Source organism: Limanda limanda, chromosome 7, assembly GCF_963576545.1.
Source record: "Limanda limanda chromosome 7, fLimLim1.1, whole genome shotgun sequence".
Classification (NCBI taxonomy): Eukaryota; Metazoa; Chordata; class Actinopteri; order Pleuronectiformes; family Pleuronectidae; genus Limanda; species Limanda limanda.
The window spans coordinates 1,369,911-1,379,743 of NC_083642.1; the positions used below are offsets into that span (position 1 = coordinate 1,369,911).

At 43.9% G+C, this 9,833-nt stretch overlaps 1 protein-coding gene across 1 annotated transcript; it reads left to right on the forward strand.

Annotated features, from left to right (window-relative positions):
- The first annotated feature begins 2,535 nt into the window (after positions 1 to 2,535).
- On the forward strand, positions 2,536 to 9,384 carry mrgbp (MRG/MORF4L binding protein). The gene is made up of 5 exons (XM_061074335.1): positions 2,536 to 2,743; positions 6,530 to 6,651; positions 6,746 to 6,827; positions 7,218 to 7,292; positions 7,390 to 9,384. The coding sequence occupies exons 1-5, from the start codon at positions 2,602 to 2,604 to the stop codon at positions 7,611 to 7,613; spliced, it is 645 nt and encodes a 214-aa protein (XP_060930318.1). The 5' UTR covers positions 2,536 to 2,601; the 3' UTR covers positions 7,614 to 9,384.
- Positions 9,385 to 9,833: the final 449 nt, after the last annotated feature.

A 9,833-nucleotide genomic window follows, 5' to 3' on the forward strand; every position in this document is an offset into this window, starting at 1 on the left:
CATTCCGTTCTAAAGCTTCTTCACTGTGACGATCTTCAGTTTTTCTCTCTATATTGTTTAAGCTGAATTCCTTTTTGTTTTGGTTCCTTCATCCGACAAAACCTGTTGCATCGATTTGTCTTCAGATGATTGTCAGTTTCAACCCTGAAGTTGAAGACTGTGGTCTGTAAGTTTGAAAACAGGAACTTATGATTTCACATTCTGATGTTAGATAAAGATGTCACTCAAAACCGGGCGCTCACTCTCAAACAGCCTCTGCTCACTGTGTGGAAACGTGGGACAATTTCATTTGTCATCTCTAGACCTGCCATTCTATTGGTTTAAGGATATATGACCGAGTTGTTGAGTAAAATAATCCAAGAGCAAAAGAGAAATTAGTGATAATTGAATGAAAACAATAGAAAATCTGAAAGTGAAATCAATGAATCCAGTTAAAACACTTATTAGGATATATATGTATTAGAAACCTTGGGGCTTTTTCTGAATTTACAGATTAAAGTCAGAACTTTCATATTAAAGAGCGACTCCAGACATTTACTACAACATTATAAAACTGGGTGAATCCTAAAAGTCACATTCAAACAATGATAAATATTAAAGGAACAGAAATATCCAGTTTTTGTCTCAGTTCAACTCGAGCACCAGAAAGTACATTTCCCAGAATGCATCTCTTTAGACAAAACCAGTGTTTTCACAGAGTGGGAATGACGATGACCAGTAATATGATGTTTGTATAAAAAAAAGTGGCCCATTAAAGTCTGTTTCTTTAAGATGATTTATTTTTTATGGAAAACGTCAAATACAAAATAAAAGTTTGAAATTCAAAAAGGGAAATTAGTAACTTGAAATCTGACATTTTCTCTATAACGATTTCATCACAGAATCTAAACAGTTCATCAGTTTGTTCAATCATCTGTCGAGTCACAGAAAACATCAAACGTCCGGGAGACGTCATCGCTCTCACGTCTAATTACAGATTTTTTTTGACCAGTGCAGATCTTAAGGTTCTTAGTTGCTTGACAAACGTTTGGATGTAATTAGCTTCACATTAAGATTCTTCATGTTATTGATGTTGATGCTTAATTAAGAGTTTTGTATTTTCATGTAAAAAAAAAAGACAAAACAAAAGAGTCACACATGTTCAGCTCGGTGACGTTCAGTATCTCTTCATGTTGAATATAATAATGTTTCTTTCTCTCTGGTTGTATTCGTGCAGGAGGTCGTTTTATGGCCCCGACTGTATCTATTTTATTTGCAATAAACCTTTTGGGTGTTTTGTTCACAATATAGAAGCAGAACTCTGACTCCGGCTCATTCTTTGACTCCCACAGCAAGTTTTCCCATCATCATCCTGAGCAGCACCTACATGATTAGTATTGATATACATGTAAACAATGATTTTAGAGAAGGAGAACAACTATGATGTTGGATCAGATAATGTGATGTTTTTGACACATTCCACGTTTTATATCGTTCTATCGACAATTCTACATTTATGGTTTTTAGATGGGCACTTAAATTCCATGTCTAAAATGAAATCTTAGAGAATTACAGAGGAGCTAGAATTGATCCCTAAGGAACTCAACATTTAAATAGAACCAGAGTTTCTCTTCATGTCCTCGATGAAGAGGAGGAAAGACCGAATGGATTTCATCTGGAGTCTGGTTGGATTCAAACACTCCAGCTCATCGTCTCTCTGATCTTTTTATATTCACACTATGTATCTGCTTGTGTTTGGAAAATAAAGTTTCCTTCTGATTTCAGTGCGGTTTTAACATTAAATAAAACATTTAAAAAGTTTGCAGATTAAACATCACTTTACTTGTTCAAGATTCAAGATAATTTCCTCAAAAAGCCTCAAATATTTACATAAAAGTCAGAACTCAGATTATCTATCATACATAAGTATAATTGATTATTTAATAGTTCGAGGCAGATAAATAAATTAAATATTTGTTAGTTATATGTCTGTTCTTTACTGAAATATTTTGTTGTTTGGGTGCAAAGTGAGTTCCCTCCCGGAAGTCGGTGCTTTTATTTTGTAATAAATTACCAGAAGTTTTCTCATCAGTAACTAATTACGCCCAAAATGTATTATTATTACTACTACTATTACTACTTATAATGATAGGAAGAAGAACAAGAAGAAGCAGGAGAAGAAATTAGTTTTGTGCATTTTTTTTTTATTATTTGTATTATTTGTTATTATTATTATTATTTGTTAATAATAAAAAGAAGAAATTATGTGTGTGTATATATAAATATTGTATTATTAATATTAAAAATAATACGAATAAGAAGGATGTGAAGAAGAACAAGAACAAGAAGAGAGTAGAATAATAAATCACTTAATTGTATTATCATCATTCTTTTTATTATTATTATTATCATTATTATTATTATTATTATTATTATTATTATTATTAAGAACTTGTTTTCTGGTGTAATTAATTGTTTGGGGATATTTCCCTGCATTAGACTTTTATTCCGAAAAACACCCACTAACCGGAAACGCAGGCGTACATCCGGCGGTGGGTCAGGCGGAACAAAGGTTCTGGAATCGAACTCGTCTCTGCTCCGTGTGGTTCCTCCGCGCTGAAGATGGGGGAGGCGGACGTGACGCTGAACCAGCCCGACGAGAAGCCCCCGGACCCGGCGCTGGTCCCCGGGGAGGACTCGGTGGTGTGGAGCCACGAGGTGGAGGTCTGCCTGTTCCACGCCATGATCGGTCACAAGCCCGTGGGTAAGAGCCGTTAGCATCTTAGCATGTTAGCATGTTAGCTGCTGGAGCTGCGGGGACCGAGGACCGGGGACAGGCTCCCGAGGGGCCCGGGGGACGCTGCGGAGTCCCGGGTAGTCCCGCTGCTCCGAGCCGGTCCGAGCTGGTTAGTGACGCTGACCGGAACCAGACCGGAACCAGCTGGAACACAAGTTGAAAACAAACTGTGACGTGTTCGGGTTTAATCCTCTGAAGTCAGGACCAGTTCGACTTGGTCGTCCCACAAGAGTTTAAAGAACCAGTGGATCCAGTAGAATGTGCTGGTTCCACTGGTTCCACTGGTTCCACTGGTTTAAAGAACCACTGGTTCCACTGGTTCCACTGGATCTTTAAACCAGTTCCACTTCGGATTCAGAACTTTACTGATCCCAAGGAGAACAAGTGATTAACAGTTTACCCTGTTCACAGACACATTCACAACAGACACAGGACAACAGACACAGGACAACAGACACAGGACAACAGACACAGGACAACGGGTCAACAGACACAGGTCAACAGACACAGGACAACAGACACAGGTCAACAGACACAGGTCAACAGAGACAGGTCAACAGACACAGGTCAACAGACACAGGTCAACAGAGACAGGTCAACAGACATAGGTCCACAGACACAGGTCAACAGACACAGGACAACAGACACAGGTCAACAGAGACAGGTCAACAGAGACAGGTCAACAGAGACTTTCACAACAGACACGGGACAACGGAGACAGGTCAACAGAGACAGGTCAACAGAGACAGGACAACAGAGACAGGTCAACAGAGACTTTCACAACAGACACGGGACAACGGAGACAGGTCAACAGAGACAGGTCAACAGAGACAGGTCAACAGAGACAGGTCAACAGAGACAGGTCAACAGACACAGGTCAACAGACACAGGTCAACAGAGACAGGTCAACAGAGACTTTCACAACAGACACAGGACAACGGGTCAACAGACACAGGTCAACAGACATAGGTCCACAGACACAGGTCAACAGACACAGGACAACAGACACAGGTCAACAGACACAGGTCAACAGAGACAGGTCAACAGACACAGGTCAACAGACACAGGTCCACAGACACAGGTCCACAGACACAGGTCAACAGAGACAGGTCAACAGACATAGGTCCACAGACACAGGTCAACAGACACAGGACAACAGACACAGGTCAACAGAGACAGGTCAACAGAGACAGGTCAACAGAGACTTTCACAACAGACACGGGACAACGGAGACAGGTCAACAGAGACAGGTCAACAGAGACAGGACAACAGAGACAGGTCAACAGAGACTTTCACAACAGACACGGGACAACGGAGACAGGTCAACAGAGACAGGTCAACAGAGACAGGTCAACAGAGACAGGTCAACAGAGACAGGTCAACAGACACAGGTCAACAGACACAGGTCAACAGAGACAGGTCAACAGAGACTTTCACAACAGACACAGGTCAACAGAGACAGGTCAACAGAGACAGGTCAACAGAGACAGGTCAACAGAGACAGGTCAACAGAGACAGGTCCACAGAGACAGGTCAACAGAGACAGGTCAACAGAGACAGGTCAACAGACACAGGTCAACAGAGACAGGTCAACAGAGACTTTCACAACAGACACAGGTCAACAGACACAGGTCAACAGAGACAGGTCAACAGAGACAGGTCCACAGAGACAGGACAACAGGTCAACAGACACGGGAAAACAGACATAGGACAACAGACACAGGTCAACAGACACAGGTCCACAGACACAGGTCCACAGACACAGGTCCACAGAGACAGGTCAACAGAGACAGGTCAACAGAGACAGGACAACAGACACAGGTCAACAGACACAGGACAACTGGTCAACAGACACGGGAAAACAGACACAGGACAACAGACACAGGACAACAGACACAGGACAACAGGTCAACAGAGACAGGACAACAGGTCAACAGAGACAGGACAACAGGTCAACAGAGACAGGTCAACAGAGACAGGACAACAGACACAGGTCTACAGACGCATTCACAACAGACACAGGACAACAGAGACAGGTCAACAGACACAGGTCAACAGAGACAGGTCAACAGAGACAGGTCAACAGAGACAGGTCAACAGAGACAGGTCAACAGAGACAGGACAACAGAGACAGGACAACAGAGACAGGTCCACAGAGACAGGTCAACAGAGACAGGTCCACAGAGACAGGACAACAGAGACAGGTCAACTGGTCAACAGACACGGGAAAACAGACATAGGACAACAGACACAGGTCAACAGACACAGGTCAACAGACACAGGTCCACAGAGACAGGTCAACAGAGACAGGACAACAGACACAGGTCAACAGAGACAGGTCAACTGGTCAACAGACACGGGAAAACAGACACAGGACAACAGGCACAGGACAACGGGTCAGCAGAGAAAGGTCAACAGAGACAGGTCAACAGAGACAGGTCAACAGAGACAGGTCAACAGACACAGGTCAACAGACACAGGACAACAGACACAGGTCAACAGACACAGGACAACAGAGACAGGACAACAGAGACGGGTCAACAGACACAGGACAACAGAGACAGGACAACAGAGACAGGTCAACAGACACAGGTCAACAGACACAGGTCAACAGACACAGGTCAACAGACACAGGTCAACAGAGACAGGTCAGCGTGACACAGGTCAACAGACACAGGTCAACAGACCCAGGTCAACAGACACAGGTCAACAGACACAGGTCAACAGAGACAGGTCAGCGTGACACAGGTCAACAGAGACAGGACAACAGAGACAGGACAACAGAGACAGGACAACAGAGACAGGTCAACAGACACAGGTCAACAGATACAGGTCAACAGAGACAGGTCAGCGTGACACAGGTCAACAGACCCAGGTCAACAGACACAGGACAACAGGTCAACAGAGAACGTTCAACAGACACAGGTCAACAGAGACAGGTCAGCGTGACACAGGTCAACAGACACAGGTCAACAGACACAGGTCAACAGACACAGGTCAAAAGACACAGGACAACAGAGACAGGTCAACAGAGAAAGACACAGGACGATAGAGACAGGTCAACAGAGACAGAACAACAGACCCATTCACAACAGACACAGGTCAACAGAGACGGGTCAACAGACCCATTAATTATCATCAGATAACTGATTAACACTAAACTGATCAAACATCACTGAGATAAGAACGACCTCAAATTTAACATTTATTTAAAGTCTACTTTGAATTATTTTTTATTTTGGTCCTTGGCCCATCTGCTAACATGGAGGAGGCGGGGCTTGATCAAGATGATTTGGCTTCACTTTTGGGAGCCTTCATGTCGTCCATCTTTATTCACAGCTTGTTCAAGCTTTTGATTTAATTAGTTATTTGATGATGTAAAAACTGTCAGAGACGTCATGATTGACAGCTGAGACTGGCCCCTGATTGGCCGGTCTGGTGTGTGGGCGGGAACTCGTTACTGCAGATCCACTACTCCACATGACCGTGAGATGGTGGCGCCTGTATCGGAGACATTTTAGCTTCGAGAGGAAGTGGAGACATGTCGCTCATTACATTACACAGTCTGTGATTGGTCCTCGTGGTCGTCCTGCAGGATGAGGCTGGAGCCAATCAGACGCCTCCTGAAGTGACGGATGAGAATCTGAACTGAATAAATCGTGACCTTGTGTTTGTGTCGAGGAAACAGAGATAACTGATGTGAGCAGGTTGAGGAGGAAGTCGTTAACCGTGTGTTTGAAACTCTGCGTCCAGGTGTGAACCGTCACTTCCACATGATCTGCATCCGAGACAAGTTCAGTCAGAACATCGGACGCCAGGTCTCCTCCTCCGTCATCTGGGACCATCTGGGGACCATGTACGACATGCAGGCTCTGGTGAGGACACACACACCATGTGTCTGCGCTCAGCGATCTGGGGACTTTATCTGACCCTGTGTGTGTGTCTGTGTGTGTGTGTGTTGTGTTGCAGCACGAGTCGGAGATTTTACCCTTTCCAAACACAGAGAAGAGTTTCTCTCTGCCTGATGACATCATCCAGGAAGTGAAAGAAGGTGAGACGTGATGTCATGTGTGACATCATTAACACCCGGGTCATTTAGTGACATCACGGCAGTTTTACGATGAACACGAGCAACAACTTAAATTAAGTTGAATTATTATCCCACATGAATAAATAGAAAGTATTTATCTTAAAGTATTGTAATGTTGTGTTCTCTAATTATTTGATTATATAGTAAAGTTGTGTGTTTGTATTGTTGTGTTCTCAGACTTATTCCTTGTCATTAGTGAGTCGTTCTCAAACTCTTCTACAAACAAGTCACCTTTTATACTCAATGTTTTTAATCAAACAAAACTGAACCGTCTGCATCACTGTTAACTGTTCGTTTGTGTGTGTGTCTGTGTGTGTGTCTGTGTGTTTGTGTGTGTTTGTGTGTGTGTAGGGAAGCTGGGCTCGGAGGAGGAGAGCAGAGATGAGTTCAGGATGGAGAGAGAACCTCCAGCGACACATGAAGAAGGTACCGACCCGTTTGGACCTGAACCAGCCTCGGTCACAACCTTCAGCTTCGAGTCTTCAGTGAATCTGAATCTGTCTCTTTGTCTCCTCCTCTTCAGGAAGTAACTCGTCGGTGAAGATGTCCGAGCGAACGAGCAGCGGCCGGGACAAGGAGAGAGAGCGAGACAAGGAGAAAGGAGGGAGCGAAGGAGGTGGAGGAGGTGGTGGAGGAGGAGGAGGAGCGAAGGAGGCGGAGAAGAGGAAGAGGAGCCGTGCGGCTGAGAAACTGCTGTCGTCTTCCAACCCTGCGAGTCCGGGAGGAGTGAAGAGGAGACGCACCTGAGGGACGGAGAGAGAGAGAGAGGGACAAGGGGGAGGGGTGAAGGAGGAAAAATGAACAAGTGAAGACGGAGAAGGTGGCGTCAAACCTGTGGGCTTTGTGTCACGTGACCATCTGCGGTCCGGTCGCCGTGCCGCCGCCATGAGTGACGTGCCATGAACGCCTGGTCCCGCTCCGTGGCCTCTGATTGGCTGACTCATCGCCCGTCACAGTTTCCCATCATGTGATCAGAGTGGGAGGAAGTGACACGTGTGGACGTCGCAACTCTTGATTTTTTTTATTTGTGTTTTTATTATATTGTTGTTTTAGAGAAGAAGAGTTGTTTTAAAGTCAGTTTTGTTTTTTAGTTTCCATTCGATTCACTCGAAGCATTAACTGAACCGACGTCGTCATGGTGATGAAATACAAAGATCGTGAATCGTCCAAAACAAAGTCAGCAAACGTCAGAGTCGTCTCGACGTGGTTTCAATTTGACACAATCAATTAAATTGCTGATAATTCAAACATTTTAGGTTGAATATAAACGTCTGTCGCGCTCTGTAACATTTTAATTTGTTTGTGTGGGCGGGGCTTATGTCACGTGAAGGTTGTGGCGTCGATCTGAAGGTCGATAAATCGCTCGATGAGCTTCAGCCTCCGAACGACGTCACAACGTGTTCTTTTATTTCACACTTTCTTCTCTGGTCAGAACCTCGTGCCTACGTTACCCAGAGTGCAGTTCTGCTGTTATCTCAGTGCTGATGTATCCTGGAGCTTCTGTCCGACGCCACGTCGACTGAAATAAAGATGGACGACGCTTCTCCACTTCCTCTCACTGTCCAGAAATTAAGCCAAAATATCACAGAAGCGAACGCTGACATCTTGGGCAAAAATGAAATTTAACGTTGACTTTTTATTTTGTTGGTCCGTGTCCCATCTGCTAACATGGTGAAGGCAGGTTAATGACCTACACTGCTGCCAGCCACCAGGGGGCGTTTAAGGGAATTTGGCTTCACTTTTATAGAGCTGTCACGTCGTCCATCTTTATTTACACTCGAGTCCAGAGATGCTGAAGTCACCTGGAGACGAGACGTGTGTGACGGGCGTCAACAGACTTGTTCACGTCATCGCTCACAGACCTGAACGCACATGGACACACGTACGACAGACGTACGACAGACGGACGCACAATCAGAGCAGCGACACGCCTGATGTAGCGTTTAGCGATAGAAAACGTATCTTCCAGTTTGTTTGATCCTCTCGTAACAGACCTCCATATCGACAGCGGCCATCTTGGTCGTTCTAGAAACCAGTTGAGTGACGCTCGTCCGTCAGTCATCCTATCGAACCCTCAGACAAACAGTGATTAGTCTCAGTGAAGAGTTTCTGTCCCTGGGTTCTGTCTGTCAGGTCGTTGCTGCGCCTGCAGACGAAGCTGAGGGCTGAGACACCTCCGCTCACCTCCTGTGTTTAAAGCATCTTTGAATCGGTTCAGATCTTCTGTTGGAGTCCGAGCGTCGTGGAGAAGATTCCAGCAGCTTCACACCAACATGTTGAACCTCTGAAGCTCCACGGCATGAAGATGTGTGACTGTTCAGTTTGATTCCAGAGACGAGTCTCTTCTGTGTGAAGATGAATTCAAGAGTCGACGGAGAGAAACGAGCAGAAAACTCTCTGATCAATATTCTTTCAAAAGATGAAGGTCTCTTTTTTTTTTTAAACGACATGTTATTTATTGCTGGATGATGAACTCATACATGAGTCTGTTTGTGTCATTAAAGCTGAACTCAGATCAGTTATGACTCATTTCATTATTCAGTAGCTAAATCTCTCGCGGCAGTACTCTTAATGTACTTGTAATCGAGTATTTTCATTTCATAGGGAAATATTTTAATTGTCCTTTTTTTCCTGCTGTAAATCAAATAAATATAATCCCAAAAAATATAAATACACACGTGTAAACACAAAATATGACTACATGCATATATATATATATACATATATATATATACATACACGATAAATTATGTAAAAAAATGTTTTTCACAGATTTTGTTCATGATTTAACCAAATGTTTAACTATTAAAATGAATTAACTAATCAATAAAGAAATGGATTAATCAACGATTAAAAATAGTTATATTATATTGATAAAGGGAGTACAGACTTGTACAATAGTTGTTACAGGTGAAGCTGCAAGACGTCTCTGCAGCCACAGGATGGCGCTGTCCATCTGCTGACAGC